General features: G+C 49.0%; 1 protein-coding gene across 3 annotated transcripts in view; it reads left to right on the top strand.

The window, feature by feature from the left end:
• The first annotated feature begins 5,223 nt into the window (after positions 1 to 5,223).
• The window catches only part of CARD11 (caspase recruitment domain family member 11), a 139,941-nt gene continuing 123,046 nt past the window's right edge, over positions 5,224 to 22,118 (top strand). For all 3 annotated transcript variants that reach the window (XM_054494580.2, XM_054494581.2, XM_054494582.2), the window contains exon 1: positions 5,224 to 5,445. In XM_054494580.2, the coding sequence (XP_054350555.1) occupies positions 5,433 to 5,445 (13 nt within the window). In that variant the 5' untranslated portion in view covers positions 5,224 to 5,432. The remainder of the gene's footprint in view (positions 5,446 to 22,118) is intronic.

Raw genomic sequence — 22,118 nt, 5'->3', positions numbered from 1 at the left:
TCTTTTTTTTAGAGACAGGGTCTCACTGTGTCACTCAGGCTGGAGTGCAGTGGTGCGATCATGGTTCACTGCAGCCCCGATCTCCTGGGCTCAAGAAGTCCTCCCACCTCAGCCTCCCGAGTAGCTGGGACTACAGGCACCCGCCACCATGTCCACCTAATTTTCTTGTATTTTTAGTAGAGTTGGGGGTCTCCCTATGTTGTCCAAGCTGGTGTTGAACTCCTGACCTCAAGTGATCTGTCCACCTTGGCCTCCCAAAGTGCTGAGATCACAGGCCTGAGCCACCGTGCCCAGCAGGTTGTTCCCATCTTTGTGTCTATGATTCAAGGACTTTGGAATCAACTTCTCTCTGGGATCCCAGAGGAATCAGGATACAAAACGGTGTATCTAGGCATGAGGGAACTCAGTGGGGTGATGGTTGTGTTCTATATAATACAGCACCACCCAATAGAAATAAAATGCGTAATTTTAAATTTCCTACTGGCAATACCAAAAAGAAACCGCAGAAATGCATGTTAACAAGATATTTCATTTAACCCAACTTATCAAAAATATTATTTCAGCATGCAATCAATATAAACATTATTAATGAGACGTTTCATATTCTTTTTTACACACAAAGTCTTCAAAATCTGGTTTCTTTTACACTTACAGCCCGTCAATGCAGACACCACATTTTCCTCAGAGATACTTGACCTGTATTTAGATTTCATTAACTTTACAGTTGAAAAAGTAGATGAACATGCTCAAATTGCTCCAGACATACTTAAAAGCTTTTCAATAACAGAATCAAGTGTTAGTTTTTGGATTTAGATTAAAAATAATTAAAATTGGCCAGGTGCAGTGGCTCATGCCTGTAATCCTAGCACTTTGGGAAGTCAAGGCAGGCGGATCACTGGAGGTCAGGAGTTCAAGAACGGCCTGGCCGTCATGGTGAAACCCTGTCTCTACTAAAAATACAAAAATTAGCTGGGCGTGATGGCGGGCGCCTATGATCCCAGCTACTCAGGACGCTGAGGTAGGAGAATTGCTTGAACCCGGCAGGTGGAGGTTGCAGTGAGCCAAGATCGCACCACTGCACTCCAGCCTGGGCTACAGAGTAAGACTCCTTCTCAAATAATAATAATAATAATAATGGAAGAGAATTAAAAATTCGCTTCCTATTCTCACCAGCCTCCTGTCAAAGTGCTCAGCAGTCAAATGTGGCTAGTGGCTGTCACGTTGGACCACACTGTTCTATGTCCTCATAAGGGCTTGGCTTACACAATATGTACATTTGTCAAAACTCATTGCATCATATAGTTTTTAAATCATTTATGTATGTATGTATGTATGTATGTATTTGAGATGGGGTCTTGCTCTGTCACCCAGGCTGGAGTGCAGTGAGGCAATCACAGCTCACTGTAGCCTCGAACTCTTGGACTCAAGCAATCCTCCCACCTCAGCCTCTGGAGTAGCTGAGACTACAAGCACCTGCTACTGTGCCCAGCTTCACTGCATCGTATGGTTAAAATCTGTTTGTAAATTTCACCTAAACAAACCCGTCTAGTGAATGACATGCATGATGGAGTGTTTAACAGTGGCGTGTACTGATGATGTCTGCAACTTACTTTGAAATACACCCAAAAAAAAGGACAGGAGGTTGGGAGGCCAAGGTGGGTGGATCACGAGGTCAGGAGATCGAGACCATCCTGGCTAACACGGTGAAACCTTGTCTCTATTAAAAATACAAAACATTAGCCAGGCGTGGTGGTGGGCAACTGTAGTACCAGCTACTCGGGAGCTGAGGCAGGAGAATGGTGGGAACGCGGGAGGCGGAGCTTGCAGTGAGCCCAGATCACGCCACTGTACTCCAGCCTGGGCGACAGAGTGAGTCTCTGTCTCAAAAAAAAAAAAAAAAAAAAAAGGACAGGAGGATTGATGGAGAGATAGATGGATAGATCTGTGATAAAGCCAATATAGCAAAATGCTAGTTGTAGAATCAAGTGGTGGGGTATATGGGGATTCATTAGATGATTCTTCTAACTTTTCTGAACGTTTAAAATTTTTAATAAGATATTGGGGGAGAAACAGGCTTGTCTTAATGAACTAGACCCGCATGCAGTCCCATCTATAAAACTCAGAAACATAACGCTGAGTGAAAGGGACCAGGCTGTGGAAAGAACGCATGCACGCTGCCATTTACATAGAGTTCACAAACAAGCAAACTGACTGATGCTGTCAGAGGCAGGAATGTGGCTGCCCTTGGTGGCGGAGTGACTGGAACGAGACACAAGGGGGTTTCTGGGGTGCAGATAAAGTTCCATGTCTTGATAGAATGAAGTGTGGGTGTGGGTTACACTCGCACTTGGGATAATGGCCTCCAGTTCCATCCAAGTTGCTGCAAAAATTCATCGAACTTTGCAGCATTTGTGTACTTTACTGCATACATATCTCTACAGACATGTTTCATTGTTTTAAGGCATTGCCCTCATTTCGTATCTTGCAGGAGGGAAATCTGAGCTCTTCTTTAAAATGACAGGCCAGATGCCGTGGCTCATGTCTATAATCCTGACACTTTGGGAGGCCCTAGCGAGAGGATCACTTGAGGTCAGGAGTTCAAGACCAGCCTGGGCAACATAGTGAGACCTCATCTCTACAGAAGATTAAAAAATTAGCCAGGCATGGTGGTGTGCACTTGTAGTCCCAGCTTCTCGAGAGGCCAAGGCAGGAGGACGGCTTGAGCCAAGGAGGTCAAAGCCGCAGTGAGCCTTGATCAAGGCACTGTACTCCAACCTGGGCAGCAGAGCAAGACCCTGTTTCAAAAATAATAAAATAAAATGAAATAAAATGCTTGCCGGGCACGTTGGCTCACACTTATAATCCCAGCACTTTGGGAGGCTGAGGTGGGCGGATCATGAGGTCAGGAGTTAGAGACCAGCCTGACCAACATGGTAAAACCCCATCTCTACTAAAAATACAAAAATTAACCAGGTGTGGTGTGGCGTGCCTGTAATCCCAGCTACTCAGGAGGCTGAGGCAGGACAATCACTGGAACCTGGGAGGTGGAGGTTGCAGTGAGCCGAGATCATGCCACTGTACTCCAGCCTGGGCAACAGAGTGAGACTCCATCCCAAATAAATAAATAAATAAATAAATTAATTAATTAATTAAATAAAATGCCACTGCCTGATTTAGAGGTTTCATGGAGTATAAGAAGCTTCCCCAGTCCCAGGTAGGCAGTGAGATGTGTCCTTAGGGACCAAGGCCTAGAAGGCTATGGGTCTTGGTGTTAGAAGGCTGTGGGTCTTGGTGTTCATTTTAGAAACTTTCTTTACGGCCCTTGCTTGCATTTCTGAACATGCTTTACAGGAAGCAAACTCATGTCTTCCTTCATCCCTAGCACATGTGCATCAGCGCAAACACACTCCTCACTGGTATTTCAGATTCTTCCGTGCTTGGACCAAAATCACATTTTTTATTTATCGTCTTGCTGAAAATTTAATTTATTGAAGGCCTTTCCTTCTAGCAGCTCGAGGAACTTTTCTCAGAACACTTAAAACATGAAACAGAAGCCTACATTCTCTAGCCATAATGAGGGGATCAAAAGAGAGGGAGAGAGATGAGAGGAGAGTGGTAAACTGAGGCAGAGTAAAATGAGAGGTGCAGAGGCTGGGGAAACGGGGGGGTGGGCAGTGCGGGAGGCAGTGCAATTGCAGCAAGAGAATAGAAACTAAGGTTTTCTGGGTAGGCACGGTTCATCCAAATTTTTATTTCAATAGCTTTAGGGGTACATGTGGTTTTGGGTTACGCGGATGAAGTGTGTAGTGGTGAAGTCTGGGCTTTTAGTGCATCGATCACTGGAATAGTGCACATTGTACAGCATACATTGTACCCAATAGGTGATTTTTCATCCCCTACCCCCTCCCATTCTTCCCCCTTCCGAGTCTCCAACGTCCATGATCTCACTCTGCCTGCCTTTGCCTACCCATAGCTTAGCTCTCGCTTTTAAGTAAGAACATGTAGTATTTGGTTTTCCACTCCTGAGTTACTTCACTTAGGATAATGGCCTCCAGTTCCATCCAAGTTGCTGCGAAAGACTTTATTTTGTTCTTTTTTATGGCTGAGTAGTATTCCATGGCGTGTGTGTGTGTGTGTGTGTGTGTGTGTGTGTGTGTATCACATTTACTTTCATCCAGATTTTTGAGTCCACAATCCATGTAAACCCTTGTGACCATCCCACACATGGCGATGGACATTTGGGGTAAATTATTAAAATGATGACATCCAGCTGGGCACGGTGGCTCATGCCTGTAATCCCAGCACTTTGGGAGGCTGAAGTGGGCATATCACTTGAGGTCAGGAGTTCAAGGCCAGCCTGGCCATCATGTTGAAACCCCATTTCTACTAAAAATACAAAAATTAGCCAGGTTTGGTGGCACACGCCTGTGGTCCCAGCTACTCGGGAGGCTGAGGTGGGAGAATCGCTTGAACCCAGGAGGTGGAGCTTGCAGTGAGCTGAGATAATGCCACTGCACTCCAGCCTGGGCGACAGAGTGAGACTCCATCTGAAAAAATAAAAATAAAGTAAAATTATGACATCCAAATCACAATTTCTCTTACCAGTATACTTCACCGGAACATTGAGGGCACAAGCTGATGGTGGGTGTCTTGGACCCCAAAGCTGTGGGTGTGAGGAAGGCCTTTGCAGGGGTGCTGACCACCCAGCATGCCCAGGAAGCTTCCAGAACAGGGGTTGAGGGAGGAAAGAGGCTTGGGGTGTAGGAGGCTGCAGGATTTTATGTGGGGCACCCCGTTCCCCTCCCATTGCAGTGACAGGCTCTGGAATTTCTTCAGAAATTCGGCTAGATCTCGGGAGGCAGAGCCCTGGAGAACCTAGAAAGGAGACAGCCCCTCCCAAGGCCCCACCTGGACTCTGCCTGGGGTCACAGCTGGGTGGGGACTGATGCCCAGACTGGTCCAGCCTCACCCCGACTGATGCAGGTGGGCTGGGCCCTGAGACTCGCCTTGGTCTCCCCATCCCCGGCTCCCTGATCTGTCTGCAAGCACCCCCACCCCAGGCCCTGTCCCCACTCCCACCCCCACCTCCTTGCCGCCCTCCTCCCGAAGCACCGACTCCGCCCCCTCCCTCTCTTCCTTATCTTTTTCTAACCTTTCGCATTTTTTAGTCTCATTTCCTGTCGGGTTTTGCATTTCCCTCCCCCGCCCCTCCCAGCCTATGACATACTTTCTCTCCTTTTTTCTCTCCTGCCTCCTCTGGCCTTCGGACTCCTGCCCGCGCCGCCCGCAGCCCCCTCCTGGCCCTGCAGCCCCTGGGCGGGCGGCGCCCCTCGGAGGACGGCTCCGGGCCCGCGGGGACGGAAGGCCCGGTTGCCTGGAGGAAGCCGGAGGCCTGCGTGGAGGAGGCGCCCCGCGCAGCTGGCTGGCAGAGCATGAGCGCCCCAGGTAGGCACAGCGGGGATGGGGGAGCTGGCGGAGGGGGAGCACGAGGCGGGGAGTTGGGGAAAGAGAGGAGGGCACGGGGAGGAGATGGGGGGCATCAGTGAGATGACACGGTGGGGGGGCGTGGGGGGATAGGAGTGGCTCCTGCTGGTCCCGCGATGCTGGAGGTATCCTTCCCTCTCCATCTCTGTCCCCCTGCCCCCCTTCTCTCTCTCACTCTCCTCTCCCCTTTTTCCCTTCCAACCCTTTTTCTCCCTCACTTTCCACCTCGTGTGCCTCTTCTCCGTGTCTCTCTGAGCGTCTCTGAGTATCACCGCCCATCAAAGCCCCCACCTCCTCCTACTGGACAGGAAAAAATCGGGGGTCAGGAGGCTGCAGCCCCTTGGTGCACCTGCCCCAGAGGGAGGAAGAGAAACTTTTCTGACACCTGAAAGGCCCGGAAGTTTGCAGACCACAGCCCAGCCTGACTCAGAGGCTCCTGGGAAGGTGGGGCCTGGCTCAGGGAGGAAGGGCAGCCCCACCAAAAGTGGGTGTGGAGATGGGAGATGGGAGAGGACAGCCCCCCGCGGGGACTCTACTAGAAAGGGGGTGGCGGGGGCACAGGAGGGGGCCCAGGTTCCCGACTGAAACCTGGAGCAGGTCCTAGCAGGTCCTAGCGGCCTCAGGCCTGAAAGCCACCTCCCCCAGGAGGCCCCTCCAGGCCCGATGGGGCCACCAGGCCTTCTGCTGAGCCCCCTCTGCAGATAGGGGCAGAGGGAGTGTTTCTGTCCCTCGGGGGCTCTGAGCACCGCTGGAGGCTGTCACGGGGACCCAGGTTCATGGACAGTGGTCTCAGCTGTGAGCTTCGGGGCTGCCCACACAAACTTGGTCTTGGACCAAACTGACCTCTCTCTGGCTGGCCTGCTTTCAAAGCCTTTGATTTGTAGTTCAAAACATTTTCTCCTAACATTTATGACTCGTCTTGAAGGTATAAGGTTACCAACCTACCAGAAAGGGGAGAAAAATAGTCGATCGTTCATTCCACGTTTATTGAGTGCTCAGCCTGTGCATAATGCGTGCCAGAAATCCCGGGAGCCAGGAATTAATATGAGGACAGGAATTTCTCCGTAAGTGTCCATTTCTGTGCTTTCGCGGAAACTCCAGTTCTCTCCCCAGCAAGGCATCTGTAAAGAGATGTCCTCGGGCCAGGGCTGCCCTGAGGAGCGCAACAGTGACCAGGACTCAGCCTAGTCAAGGCCAGGGAATGCTTGGACCCGTGTGGATGTTACTTGCCTGGGTATCAGATAGGCAGGCCGTGGCTCCACTGGCCCCAGCAGTCTTCAGTTAATGCATGAATGGTCCTTGATGTGATTTTTAAAAAATCGTGGTGAGATACACATGACATAAAATTAGCTCATTGAACCACTTTGAAGCGCACAGTTGAGTGGCATTAAGCCCATTCACGTTGTCTTGTGGCCGTCACCACCATCCAGCTCTTCCCAAACTGAAACTGTGTCCCCTGTTAAACAACAGCTCCCTGGCTCCCTCCTCAGCCCCCGGCAGCCACCCTTCTCCGTTCTGTCTCTAGGAATCTGATGACTTTCGGGACCCTGTATAAAGGGGCTCATATAACCTCTGTCCTTCCTGTGCCTGGCTTATTTATCTGAGCCTCATGTCCTCAAGGTTCATCTGTGTTGTAGCCTGTGACCAAATCTCCTTCCTTTTTCAGGATGAATAATATTCTATCGTGCAGATAGACCGTATTTTGTGCATCCGCTCATCCTTTATGTGATTTTAAAAAATAACTTCTGGACGGGCGCAGTGGCTCATGCCTGTAATCCCAGCACTTTGGGAGGCCAAGGCGGGCAGATCAACTGAGGACAGGAGTTCCAGACCAGTCTGGCTAAAGTGGAGAAACACTACCTCTACTAAAAAAAATACACAAAAAAAATTAGCCCGGCGTGGTGGTGCACGCCTGTAGTCCCAGCTACTTAGGAGGCTGAGGCAGGAGAATCACTTTGAACTGGGGAGGCGGAGGTTGCAGTGAGCTGAGAGCCTACCACTGCACTCCAGCCTGGGCAACAGAGCAAGACACTGTCTCAAAAAAAAGACTTCTAAACCAAGCTCTTCTAAAGATGACATGCTTGTTTAAAGCCATCAGTGGGCGTGTGTGGGTGGCTTTGTACTTGGTGCTACAGGGGACGCAGGAGGGATGTGAGAAGCAGCGCTCCACCCTGAGTAGGTTCATCACACAGTCTGTGTACACCGTAGTCAGAGTGTGGCTGAGACACACATGAGATGGAAAAGAATTAGGAGGAGCGGGAAGGGCCACAGGGAGTGAGCTTGGGAGATGGTAGGACTCAGAAGGTCCGGGTATTCCTGGAAGGTTCCAGGCTGAGATGGTGCTGAAAATCTCAGGGAGGAAGGGCAGCCCCACCAAAAGGGGGTGCGGAGCTGGGAGATGGGACAGGACAGCCACCTGTGGACACTGTACTAGGAAGAGGGTGGCAGGGTCACAGGAGGGGGCCCAGGTTCTAGGAGACCAGGAGTTCGAGACCAGCCTGGGCAACATGGCGGGACCTTGTCTCTACAAAAAATACCAAAAAATTAGCCAGACATGGTGGTGTGCATTTGTAGTCCCAGCTACTTGGGAGGCTGAGGCAGGAGGATCATTTGAGCCTGGGATGCAGAAGTTGCAGTGAGCTAAGATGGCGCCACTGCACTCCAGCTTGGGCTACAGAACAAGGCCCTTTATTGAAAAAAAAAAAAAGTGAGGGGCAGTGTCTGGACTTCTTTATCCTACGCAGTGATTCTGGACCCTTCCAATAAAAGGCTTTCTTCCTGGGACTGAGGGGCTGTGTGACTGTGGCTTGGTGGTGGCTGGCAGGGGCTGTGGAGATGAAGATGCACTTGTGATTATAGCTCCTCATAGCATGTCATGCATGAAAGGCCAAATAGGGTCCCGATTTTCAGATGATGATGATGAAAAGGCATGTCAAATGCTGAAAAGTGGAGCCTCTTCAAATCCATTTTAAAAACCGCCTTTAGGCATGGTAGCTCACACCTGTAATCCCAGCACTTTGGGAGGTGGAGGCGGGCAGATGGCTTGAGGTCAGGAGTTTGAGACCAGCCTGGGCAACATAGTGAAACCCCGTCTCTACTAAAAATACAAAAATTAGGCAGGCACCTGTAATTCCAGCTACTCGGGATGCTGAGGCAGGAGAATCGCTTGAACCTAGGAGGCGGAGGTTGCAGTGAGCCGAGATTGCCCCACTGCACTCCAGCCTAGGCAACAGAGTGAGACTCTGTCTCCAAAAAAGAAAAAAAAAAAAAAAACACTTTCCATTCCCTCTTGCCCAGCCCCTGCACTCTGCTTTGCAGGCAGTGCCCCCAGCGGCATTCCATCTTTTGGGATGGAGCCCATGAAGGCATGGGTTCGAGGCATGGCTACTGATCTGTGCTAGCCGTGTGACCTTAGACGGGCTTCCCATCACCTAAGCTCTCTGAGAGTCATTTCTCTAATGAAATCAGGATATCAATACTGGTTATTTTCAGTATTGTCAGTTACACCAAGCATAAAATGAGAAAATGCGGCGTATAACATAGGATTATCTTTGCTGTGATGACTAAGGTCTGGAGCAGATCAGAGGTTGGACCCTGGAGTCCAGACCCAGGGCTGCAGTGCCGGCCTCCCCACAAACACCAGCTGGATGGACCTCATTACTTTTTTCTGGCGCAACCTCAGATTCCTTATCTGCAATCTCAATCTTACGGGGGAATTATGAGGCCCAAGGAAATCATAGACTGAGCTGATGCTCCGTCAATCTACCCTGTAGAAAAACCCTCACTCTTGGTAGTGGCAGTACCCAATCAGTCTAGAAAATATCTTGATTGGCTGGGCATGGTGGCTCATGGCTGCAATCCCAGCACTTCGGGAGGCCAAGGAGGAGGATCGCTTGAGTCCAGGAGTTCCAGACCAGCCAGCCTGAGCAACATGATGAGACTATGTCTCTATAAAAAAACACTAAAAAATTAGCCAGGCATAGTGGTCTCTCCTTACTTGGGAGGCTGAGGCAGGAGGATCATTTGGGTCTGGGATGCAGAAGTTGCAGTGAGCTGAGATCACACCACTGCGCTCCAGCTTGGGCGACAGAGTGAGACCCTGTCTCAAACAAAAAAAAAAAAAAAAAGAAAGAAAATGCTTTGTTCAGTTGATTGAAATACAGAAACAAAAAGAGAAGGAAAAGGCAACCTTCGAGGGAGCCCCTTAAACATGCTCTTCTGCTAAAGAAAAATTAGAAGGCAGCTGGGCGTGGTGGCGCATGCCTGTAATCCCAGCACTTTGGGAGGCCGAAGTGGGCAGATTGCCTGTGGTCAGGAGTTCAAGACCAGTCTGGCCAACATGGTGAAACCCCATCTCTACTAAAATACAAAAAGATTATGCAAGCGTGGTGGTGGGCGCCTGTAATCCTAGCTATTCGGGAGGCTGAGGCAGGGGTATTGCTTGAACCAGGGAGGCGGAGTTTGCAGCGAGCCGAGATCGTGCCACTGCACTCCAGCCTGGGCAAGAGCGAGACTCGACTCAAAAAAAAAAAAGAAAAGAAGAATAATTAGAAAGCACACAATCCAGATGCCAGCCTCTTCCTGTGGCAGGCCACATAAGAAAAGCACGGCCAGGGCACTGCATGCTCCATACAAAGAACACGCCCCACGCCTTGTCCGCATTCTCTCCTTGAGGGACTGCCGCTCTCTGGGTCAGTGGTTTTAATGGGGTGATTATTTTCGGGAGGGTAACCTTTTGGGTTGTGATTTGTTCAAGGGCTCAGAGATTATAATGGTCGCTGTCGCATTTGTGTAATAGGTGTTGGTGGCCGAGAGCCAGAGGGTGATAAAAGTCCTTCCAGTCCCATCTGTGTGGCTGTCACTTCTTACCCTCTCCTGCTCCTCCAAGCACACTCGTTCCTCCGAAGTGCTGGGTTCCTCCTGGCCCAGCCGGGGCCATTCCTCAGTGGGCATTATTCTTGCAAGTGTGAGAGCCAGAGAGGGGCATGTGCAGTATCCATGCTTGCAAACAGGGCTCCATCCTCCTCTGTGTGGTTTCTGTGTCTAGCGTGTCATCTCCCTTCCTGCCTCTCTGCAACTCAGGAATTTGCTGTCTTTATACCCAAGTAACACAGCAGCAGAATGGGGGCTGCCCCATGCTGTGTCCTCGGTCCTGGTGGTATCAAAGGCAACACCTGCCAGGACAATGCTGGTTATGATCGCTGCCGTCCCCTGGGACTGGCCTCATTCATTAAGAGGCAAGATGAAAAAAAAAAAAAAGAAAAGAAAAGAAAAGAAAAAAATGCCAGGCACGAGAGCTCACGCCCGTAATCCCAGCACTCCAGCACTTTGGGAGGCGAAAGCGGGAGGATTTCTTGAACTCAGGAGTTTGAGACCAGCTTGGGCAACATAGTGAGACCCCATCTCTATAAAAAATTTAAAAATGAGCCAGGTATGCTGGTACGCGCCTGTGGTTCCAGTTACTCAGGAGGCTGAGGTGGGAGGATTGCTACAGCCCAGGAAGTTGAGGCTACAGGGAGCCGTGATTGCAGCACTGCACTCCAGCATAGGCAACAGAGTAAGACCCTGTCTCAAAAAAAAAAAAAAAAAAAAAAAAAAAAGGCAAAGCTGCTTTCTGGAGAGATCTACAGACTTAGAGCCTGGCAGACAAGGTGTCCATTCCAGCTCCACTGCCTGCAATCTCTGTGACTCCAACAAAGTCACATGATGATTTTGAACCTCAATCACTGCACGTATAAAATGGGTTTAAAATTACCACCCCTAGCTGGGCACAGTGGGTCAAGCCTGTAATCCCAGCACATTGGGAGGCCAAGGCGGGCAGATCACCTGAGGTCAGGAGTTTGAGACCAGCCTGGCCAACATGGCAAAACCCCATCTCTACTAAAAGTACAAAAATTAGCCGGGCATGGTGGTGGGCACCTGTAATCCTAGCTACTCGGGAAGCTGAGGCGGGAGAATCACTTGAACCCAGGAGGCGGAAGTTGCAGTGAGCCAAGATTGTGCCACTGCACTCCAGCCTGGCCAACAGAGCAAGACTCTATCACAAAATAATAATAATAATGATACCACCCCTAGATTAGCATAGACCAAAGTGTTTCCAAACGCACCAAATGTGTCAAGGGGTTCTGCAGGCTTCTGCTTTTAAGTTTTACTTCTGACTTGCTTATTCAGAGGCCGGGAGGGAGAACAGAGAGAGATGAGTTAAATGCAAAACAGAGTATATGTGGCAAAGAGCTATTTCCTTAATTTACTAAGAACTCTTGTAAACCAATGAGACACGGGAACTGGCACACTTTTTCTTGAAAGCTCCAAATAGTAAATATTTTAGGCCTTGTGAGCCAGAGGGTCTCTGTCGAAGCTACCAACTCTGTCCTTGCGGAGTGGAGGCAGCTGCAGATGGGAGTGAGTGTGGCCACCTTTGGCGCAGTGGACCCTCAGTGGGAGTGTCCAGACCCCAAAATTAGAGAATTCAACCAATGGAAAAAATGGTGAAAGGGTACAAACACACAGAATATGAGCAGGTCAGTCAGCATGCTTCATTTATAATTAAATCCATGTGAAGTAATACAACAGGGACATAGCGTTTTCCACCTGTCAGACTGGCAAACACCAAAAAGTTTGATAGGCCGGGCATGGCAGCTCTCACCTGTGATCCCAACACTTTGGGAAGCCCAGGTGGAAGGATCACTTCAGCCTAGGAGTTCAAGACCAGCCTGGGCAACACAGTGAGATCCCACCTCTACAAAAAAACTTTAAAAAATTAGCCAGGCATGGTGACACGCACCTGTAGTAGTCCCAGCTCCTCCAGAGGCTGAGATGGGAGGATCACTTGAGCCCAGCAGTTCGAGGCTGCAGTGAGCTAGGATTGCACTACTGTACTCCAGCCTGCACAGTAGAGCAAGACCCCATCTCTAAAAATAAAATAAAAAGTAAAACTGATTGCCCATCAGTAATAATAATAATAATAATTTTTTAAAATTAAGGTATAACACACACACAGTACAGTCTTAAGCATACAAACAGCTTGACGGGCCTTTACGTGCCCTTCTGGAGCCAATCACTCAGATCAAGATTTGGGTCCTTTCTAGGTTCCGGGGGAGTGCCATATCCCCTCCCAGTCGTTACCCCTCCCCTGTCCCCTAAGGGAGGACCCTTCCAACCTCTATCACCATGCCTGTCCTTGAACTTCACATGGATGCAGTCACATTCAATATTTCTTTTTTGTTGCTACACAGTATTTCATGGTATAAATTTACCGCAATAGGGGCGGGCGCTGTGGCTCCTGCCTGTAATCCCAGCACTTTGGGAGGCCAAGGCAGGCAGACTGCTTTGAGCTCAGGAGTTGAAGACCAGCCTGGGCAACATGGAGAAACCGTCTCTACAAAAATTCAAAAATTAGCCAAGTTTTGGTGGCTTGCACCTATAATCCCAGCTACTTGGGAGGCTGAGGCTGGGGAATTGCTTGAGCCCAAGAAAGTGGAGGTTGCAGTGAGCCAAGATTGTATCACTGCACTCCAGCCTGGGTGACAGAGTGAGACCTGAATCGAAAAAAAAAATTATCACAATTTACTTATCCACCTGACCATTAATAAACGTTTCTGTTGCTTGCAGTTCGGGGCTTTTATGATGAAACCACTGTGAACATTCTTATCTGTGTCTTGGTGGTGATGGCCCTTTAAAAAAAAAAAATCTGGAAGCAGCCTGGGCACAGTGGCTCATGTCTATCATCCCAGCACTTTGGGAGGCTGAGGCAGGAGGATGGCTTGAGCCTAGTTGTTTGAGATCAGCCTGGGCAACATAGCGAGACCCCATCTCTACAAAAAATGTAAAAGTTAGCTGGGTGTGGTGGCCATGCTGTGGGCCTAGCTCCTCGGGAGGCTGAGGTGTGAGGATCACTTGAGCTCAGGAGGTAGAGGCTGCAGTGAGCTGTGATTGCACCACTGCACTCCAGCCTGGGCAACAGAGGGAGACCTTGTCTCTGAAATTTAAAAAATCCAAGGGGGGCCGGGCCAGGTGGCTCACGCCTGTAATCCCAGCACTTTGGGAGGCCGAGGCGGGCAGATCATGAGGTCAGGAGATCGAGACCATCCTGGCTAACACGGGGAAACCTTGCCTCTACTAAAAATACAAAAAAATTAGCCGGACGTGGTGGCGGGCACCTGTAGTCCCAGCTACTCGTGAGGCTGAGGCAGGAGAATGGCGTGAACCTGGGAGGTGGGGCTTGCAGTGAGCCGAGATCGCGCCACTACACTCCAGCCTGGGTGACAGAGCAAGACTCCGTCTCAAAAAAAAAAAAAAAAAAAAAAAAAAAAAAAAAAAAAATCCAAGGGCAAGCAGAGGCCCTGTGCCGGCGTTTTCTGCGGTTTAGTAAATTGCTATGTCAGTGGATAAATGTTGGTGTGAAGTAAAACTGTAACGTTATTGACATTAGTGCTTCATTGCCTGCCTCTGCGTAAGGATTATGTGATTCGTGGAAATCTTCTAAGAAGAAATGGCCTATTTTTAAAGGGATTCAGGTATCGTTGGTTCCGGGGGAAACGTTCAGCAGAATAATAACGATACCTCACACCGCCTTCCAAGACTCCTGACTTCAGTTCTCAGACGCGTTTCAAAAACCAGCTTGTTAACCTGCGGAGAGCCTCTGGGAGCTGACACGGGGATCCCTGTTTGCCAATGAACAGGCACCGTGATCCCTGTTTGAGTCCCTGAGGCACGCAGAGGTTCTTGGCTCTTCGTAGGAGAGTTCTCGATCTTTGAAAAATGTTTCTCCTCCTTCTTAAAGGACGGCCTTTTACCGGGCCCTGTTCCGAGTGTTCTGAGCTCGGGTAGGTCTTAGACTGGCGAAGAGCATGACCTAGTGGGGAAAGGACCCAGCTCTGGTACAAGCAGAAGGCCGTCTGTGCACCGGGGACGGGTCACCGTGTCTCCTCACTCATTTTATGTGGAAGTTTGATGTAATTTTGTCTTGCTCTGTTGCCCGGGCTGGAGTGCAATGGTGCCATCATTGCTCACTGCAGCCTCAGCCTCCTGGGTTCAAGCAATCCTCTCACCTCAGCCTCCCAAGTAGCTGCGACTACGGGCACGTGACACCATGACCGGCTAATTTTTTTATTTTTTGTAGAGATGAGGGTCTTGCTATGTTGCCCAGGCTGGTCTTGAACTCCTAGGCTCAAACTATCCTCCAGCCTCAGCCTCCCAAAGTTCTGGGATTACAGATGTGAGCCACCATGCCCAGCCCTGTATCTTTCTTAACTAATTTGTACATATATACATATCATTTTTTAAAAATTGTATATGTAGTTATATGTATAACTATATATTTATATATAATTGTATATAATTATGTATAGTTATATTTGTGTAATATATATTTATATAATTTATATATATAATTTAATAATTTTATATATACAGTTCTATTTTCTTTGAGACAGAGTCTCACTCTTGTTGCCCAGGCTGGAGTGCAGTAGCGTGATCTTGGCTCACTGCAACCTCCACCTCCTGGGTTCAGGCAATTCTCCTGCCTCAGCCTGCTGAGTAGCTGGAATAAAAGGTGTTCGCCACCACGCCCAGCTAATTTTGTATTTTTAGTAGGGATAGGGTTTCACCATGTTGGCCAGGGTGGTCTCGAAACCCTGACCTCATGCGATCCACCCGCCTCAGCCTCCCAAAGTGCTAGGATGACAGGCATGAGCCACCGTGCCCAGCTGTAATTTTAAAATATATTTTAAAGATCAACCTTATGTCGTGGCAGAGTCAGACTAACGGGCCTCCGAGGCCCTCCTCCCACTGCACTGGGGGCCGTACTTCCCCCTCCCGCCTGCCTGTGCCTCCTGCCTCTGCGCCTGGCACCTGGCCCTGCCCTGTGCCTGAGATGATGATCCGGCCACCTGCCAATGCCCACTCTGCACAGGCACCAGAGCCCACCTCTATCCAATCAAAGACGCTTCTCGAGCAACTGTCTTCTCTCTCTGCTGTATCTTGCATTCTGTATTCCCTCTCTACGGGGACCATTCCTATCCAAGTGCGACTGATCTACTGCAATTTCACCCACTTTATAACAAACAAATGACAAACCTGTCTTGATTTTACATTCCCCTCCAGCCTTCGCCGCATTTCTCTGCACCCCCTTTGTATTAATTTGCTGGGGCTGTCATAACAAAATCCCACAGACTGGGCAGCTGCAGCAATAGACATTTATTGCCTTGCATTTCTGGAGGCCGGAAGTCCTAGATCAAGGTGCTGGGCGGGCTGGTTCCTTCTGAGGCCTCTCTCTGCAGCTCCCAGGTGCCGTCTTCTCCCTGTGTCCTCACTTGGCCTTTTCTCTTGAGTGTGTGTCCCCTGGGTCTCTGTGCCTCCAGTTTCCTCTTGGTATAAAGACACAGGTCAGATTGGATTAGGGCCCACTCCAATAGCTCCACTTTAATTTCATCACCTCTTTAAAGACCCTGTCTTCAAATACAGTCCCATTCTGAGGTCCTGGGGGTTAGGACGTCCATAATAGGAATTTGGAGGGACAGGATTCAGCCCATAACACCTTTATAGCAAAGTGTTGTCTGTACTCCGTGTCCTAATTCTTCTCCTCCCATTCCATCTTGAGCCCGCTTTATTCAGGCTTTTGCCCCAGTACTCAATTTAAACAGCTCTAGTCAAAGCCGCCCACGTGGCCAGGTGTGGGCTCACACCTGTAATCTCAGCACTTTGGGAGGCCAAGGCAGGTGGATCACTTGAGGCTATGAATTTGAGACCAGTCTGGGCAACATAGGAGACCCCATCTCTACAGGCAAAAAAAAAAAAAAGACATGTATTGTGTTGTGCACCTGTGGTCCCAGCTACTTGGGAGGCTGAAGTGGGAGGATCACTGGAGCCCAGGAGGTCGAGGCTGTAGCAAGCTATGATCACACCACTGCATTCCAGCCTGGATGACAGAGTAAAACCCTGTCTCAAAAAGCAAAAACACAAAGTCACCAATGCCCTTATCTGATGGCTCATTCTCCGTCCTTATAGATCTTGACCTCAGCATCATCTGAGGCCCATTCTTCTCTCCTCTTTGAAACACACATTCCTTTGGCTTTGGGGCCTCTCCATCTTGTTTCTTTCCCGCTTTACTGGCTGCTCCTTCCTGGCCTCTATCTTCTGATTCCTCTGTCTCCCTCACCTCTGAGGTCAAACTGCCCGGAGCTCAGTCCATGGGCCTCTTCTCCCTGGGTGGTCTCCTCCCACCTCTTGCTTTAAAAGTCATCTATATGCCAACGATTCCCAAGTTTATATCTTGCGCCCAGGCTCTCCTCTTGAACTTTAGACTTTAATATCCAACTGTCTTCACATGTCTGCCTGGACATGGAGTGAATCCAAAATCAAACTTGTGATTTTCCAAACTCTCTCTTCCATCCTGCCTGGGGCTCGGGCTTAAGATCCTTGGAACTGTCCTTCACTTCTCTGTTGGTAGTTTGTCCGCTTGCTGGGCACAGAAAAGAAAATTTGCTCAGGCTAGGTCATGAAGAATGTCATTCTCATGCATCTTTTGATAGGGAAATCTTTTTTTTTTTTTTGAGACACATCTCACTCTCGCCCAGGCTGGAATGCAGTAGCATGATCCCGGCTCACTGCAACTTCCGCAGTGAGTTGCTCAAGCAATCCTCCTGCCTCAGCCTCCCAAGTAGCTGAGACTATAGGCAGGCACCACCATGCCCAGCTAATTTTGGTATTTTTTGTAGAGACAGGGTTGTGCCATGTCACCCAGGCTGGTCTTGAACTCCTGGATTCAAGTGATCTGCCCCCTTGGCCTCCCAAAATGCTGGGATTATAGGCGTGAGCCACCTTGCCCCATCTTGATGGGGGAATTCTTTCTGCAGCAGATGGGGCACCACATAGTGCACTGGAGAGGCCACTGGGCTCAGAAAGAGGGATTTGGTTTTCAGACACTGACCCATTGGATGGTGTGGGCCAAGTTCCCTTTCACCTCTGGGTCTCAGTTTCCTCGTAAGTCAAATGAGAAGACTGGACAGGACTTGGGGTGGTAAATGGGTGGCATCTGGCAAGCCAATTCCAATCAACTAGTAATGGCTTGCTGGAGCACCGCGTTGAGGACCCAAGCTCAGTGATTGATCACCGATGTTTGCCCATGGGTGTGAATCTGAACGTGGAAGCTGGGCTGCCCCATCAGTCATCTGCACTTGCTCTGCATGACCCAGAGCCCTTCCAGCCTTGAAAATCCACTATATAAAGACACATGCATGTGAATGTTCACTGCAGCACTATATTCACAATAGCAAAGACGTGAAATCAACCTAAATGCCCATCAATGACAGATTGGATACAGAAAGTGTGATACATATACACTATGGAATACTATGCAGCCATAAAAAAGAATGAGATCATGTCTTTTGCAGGAGCATGGATACAGCTGGAGGCCATTATCCTAAGTGAATTAATGCAGGTATAGAAAACCAAATACCTCATGTTCTCACTTATAAGGGAGATCTAAATGATGACAGCACATGGACACAAAGACAGGAACAAGACACAGTGGGGCCTCCTTGAGGGTAGAGGGTGGGAAGAGGAAGAGGATCTGAAAAAAAGTAACTATTGGGGGCTGGGCACAGTGACTTACACCTGTAATCCTAGCACTTTGGGTGGCCAAAGCAGGCAGATCACTTGAGGTCAGGAGTTCAAGACCAGCCTGGCCAACATGGCAAAATCCCGTCTCTACTAAAAATACAAAAATTAGCCAGGTGTGGTGGCGGGCGCCTGTAATCCCAGCTACTCAGGAGGCTGAGGCAGGAGAATCACTTGAACCCGGGAGGTGGAGGTTGCAGTGAGCCGAGATTGTGCCACTGCACTCTAGCCTGGGTGACAGAGTGAGACTCCATCTCAGGGGAGAAAGAAAGTAACTACTGGGTACTAGGCTTAGTATCTGGGTGATGAAATAATCTATACGACAAACCCCCATGACACTAGTTTACGTATATAGCAAACCTGCAGGTATACCCCAGAGCCTAAAATAAAAGTTAAAAAAAAAAAAAAATCCATGATGACCTCATGACCTTGAACAAATCGCTTCACTGTCCCAAGATTTTATTTCTTCATGAATAAGATGGAGATAAATAATTCCTGCCTTGCCACTACACAAAATTGCTCTCAGGACAATGTAAGTAGATGAAAAATGGCACTGGAGGTTTATATGCACTGTTGTATAAAGGGGAAATTTTAATTTTTATTAATTGACCTCTCCAGTTGTGGATTTCTATTGGTCACGCACTCCTCTGAACCATCTGACTGGGTGGGTTGAAAGTCCTTGCTTTCTCTGTTAATGGATTCCGTTTGCTGTCCCCGACTCTGGGAAGAAAGGTCATTTGGATTTCCCTGGTGCGGAGGAGAAAGGGGATTAATATGGGTGTTGGATGCGGGATGTGATCCTTCCGTGCTTGGAAGATCTCAGCATTCTTTTTTTTCTTTTTTTGTTTTTTTTAAACTCTAAGTTCTGGGATACATGTGCAGAACGTGCAGGTTTGTTACACAGGTATACATGTGCCATGGTGGTTTGCTGCACCCATCAACCCGTCATCTAGGTCGTAAGTCCCGCATGCATTAGGTATTTGTCCTAATGCTCTCCCTCCCCTTGTCCCCCAACCCCCGACAGGGCGCAGTGTGTAATGTTCCCCTCCCTGTGTCCACAGATCTCAGCATTCTTTTTTTTTTTTTTTTGAGACGGAGTCTCGCTGTGTCGCTCAGGCTGGAGGGCAGCGGCGCCATCTCGCTCACTGCAAGCTCCGCCTCCTGAGTTCACTCCATTCTCCTGCCTCAGCCTCCTGAGTAGCTGGGACTACAGGCACCACCACGCCAGGCTAATTTTTTGTATTTTTTTTTTAGTAGAGACGGGGTTTCACTGTGTTGGCCAGGATGGTCTAGATCTTCCGACCTCGTGATCCGCCCACCTGGGCCTCCCAAAGTGCTGGGATTACAGGCCCGCCACCGCGCTCGACCGGAACTTTTTTTTCTTTCTTTCTTTCTTTCTTTTTTTTTTTTTTTTTTACTCTAAGTTCTGGGATACATTTGCAGGACATGCAGGTTCGTTACATAGGTATACATGTGCCACGGTGGTTTGCTGCACCCATCAACCCGTCATCTAGGTTTTAAGCCCCGTATGCATTAGCTATTTATCCTAATGCTCTCCCTCCCCTTCCCCCAAACACCCGACAGGGCCCGGTGTGTGATGTTCCCCTCCCTGTGTCCACGGATCTCAGCATTCTTAACAGCCCCTGGGCAGGTGGCAGCCTGAAGGTTTTCTTCAGGGTCACTCAGCTAATCAGTGACCAGGGGGGATCTTGCATCATAGAACCCAGAGCTTCCAGTTCCCACCCACTGTTCCCACCACTTAACGATGCTGCTCTACAATGGATGGGGACAAAAATCTTCCCAAAGTAAATTTTTATCTCCCTTAAGGGTTCTTTCTTATTATCCAAACCTCTGCAGTTAAATTAATTCTCCAGTTGGGCAGCTAGGAGCAGTCGGTCTCCCTAGCGTGCTGCTGAGTGCAGCCCTGGTTAATTTCTGGAGAGGGCACGTGCCCTGCAGCCTGTGGAAGCCCGGCGGAGATACCCAGACATATCTATTTTTGTTATCTGAAGAAAATGTCCCTGTCCCTAAATCTACAAGCCCTCTTTCTTTCACCTTGAATCTGGTGAATGCCTTGTGTTTTCTGCCCAAATCCCAAACAAAGCCTCTATCTGCAGCCTCCTGGATCTATTAACTTTTCCCAGAGACCCGGGGGAGCCATCTGTTCTTCTATTATTTGATTTAGGTAAAGCTTTGGGGCATTTCTTCTTGCCAGTGGTATATTCCGAGCTGGATTCATCGCCCAGGCCCTTATTTATTAGTGTGTGTGTTTTATTGTAATGCGTTTCATTTCCTTCTGTCTTTTAGTCTGGGCTTCATCCTGGAGCCCCTGTCATGATCGATGTTTGGTGCTGTATGAAATGAGATGCATTCAAAACCCTTGTAAGACATAAAGGGCTTTTTTTCTAGTTTGATTTTTTTTTTCCTTCTTCTTCTTCTTTTTTTTTTTTTTTTTTTTTTTTTTTTTTTAGTGGCAGATAAATAAAGGACCTAAGTTTCCTATAGGACTGGAAACAGTGAATCAGATTTTTGTTTTGTTTAAAAGCTGAAAATCTCAGGCAGGAGTCGAGAGTGTCTGGACGGAGCTGAACGCTGTGTTTAGGTGTTTGAGGTGTTACCCCGTTCCCGGTGAGCCATTCCATGGGAGAGGGGGTGGCCACCCACAGGGACTGATTTGAGAGGTGCCAGAAAGCTTGCTTGAGTCAAAAGGTGGCCCGGGACAGACTAGGCACTTTCTCTGTTGACTTGCCTGTCCCAGAAGCACATTTTAGTGATTCAGCGTCTGCTGTGATTCGCGGAACAGCCAGTGCCATGAGTGTGTGGTCTGCTCCGTGCCGGCCACGTGACCTTGGGCAAACCATTGAACTGCTCAGCTCTTTTCTTCCTATCTGTGACATGGGGGATAAGACCAGCACCCTTCTCCTGGGAAGTCAAATGAGACACTGGCCACTCATTAGCAGAGTGACTTACAGCATCATTTTCCAATTCTTTCTTTTTTCTTTTTTGTTTTTTTGTTTTTTTGTTTTTTTTGAGACAGGGTCTCGCTCTGTCTCCCAGGCTGGAGTGCAGCGATAGGATCATGGCTCACTACAGCCTCCACCTCCCGGGCTCAAGTGATCCTCCCAATACAGCCTCCTGAGGAGCTGGGACTACAGGCATGCACCACCATGCCCAGCTAATTTTTGGTTTTTGTTTTGTTTTGTAGACACAGGGTTTTGCCATCTCTAATTCTAAAATTAAGTGTGAACCCTTTACAGAGCCCTTCGATCTCTCTGCTGGTCCCTATTCATTAACACCCGTGACTGTCATGACCCACTTAACACATACGCAGAGCCTAACACGCACACTCTGTGAGTTGCTAGGGATAAAAAGACAAAAAGACAGGGTCCCCGCCCCAGCAAGCCTGCCGTCCGGGGAGGAGACAGATGTATAAACAGTCAGTTGCGAAGTAATGGAGTTGCTATAACAGATGCTTGAAATGAAGACAGACCTTGCAGAGAGGAACAGACAGGTCTGCCTGAAGGAGTCAGGAAAGACCTCCCAGAGCCGACAGAAGCTGAAATGAGACTGGGAAAATAAATAGGTTTTTGCCTGGCAGAGCAGCAGGCGAAGTGGCAGGCACAGAGCCGTGGTGGTGTGGTTAGTGTCAGCGCTGGAAAAAAGATGTGAGGATGTGGAAATGGGGCAGGGGAGGGTACAGGAGCCCTGGAGTGCTGTGCCAAGGAGGGCAGATGCTGTCCTGTGGGCAAGGGTGCGTCGCCGGGGCGTTCTGAGCAGCGGCTACAAGCCGGGATGGATGCACCGGTTACAGAGATCACAGACAGCAGAGACGACAACAGATGGGTCCCTCAAGGCAAGAGGCAGGCCCTCATTTAATGGGCCACGGGCCAGGGATAGTTTTATTGTGATTTCAGATAAACTTTGTATTGAAGTAGCGAATGCACACAAGAGACTTGCACTCATCCTAAGTGTGTAGCTCAGTGGATTTTCACAAAGTGAACACACCCAGGTCGCCC

Source organism: Pongo pygmaeus, chromosome 6 (assembly GCF_028885625.2).
Source record: "Pongo pygmaeus isolate AG05252 chromosome 6, NHGRI_mPonPyg2-v2.0_pri, whole genome shotgun sequence".
Taxonomy (NCBI): domain Eukaryota; kingdom Metazoa; phylum Chordata; class Mammalia; order Primates; family Hominidae; genus Pongo; species Pongo pygmaeus.
The sequence above is the reverse complement of the archived record's forward strand: the minus strand, read 5'-3'. Positions and strand labels throughout refer to the sequence as shown.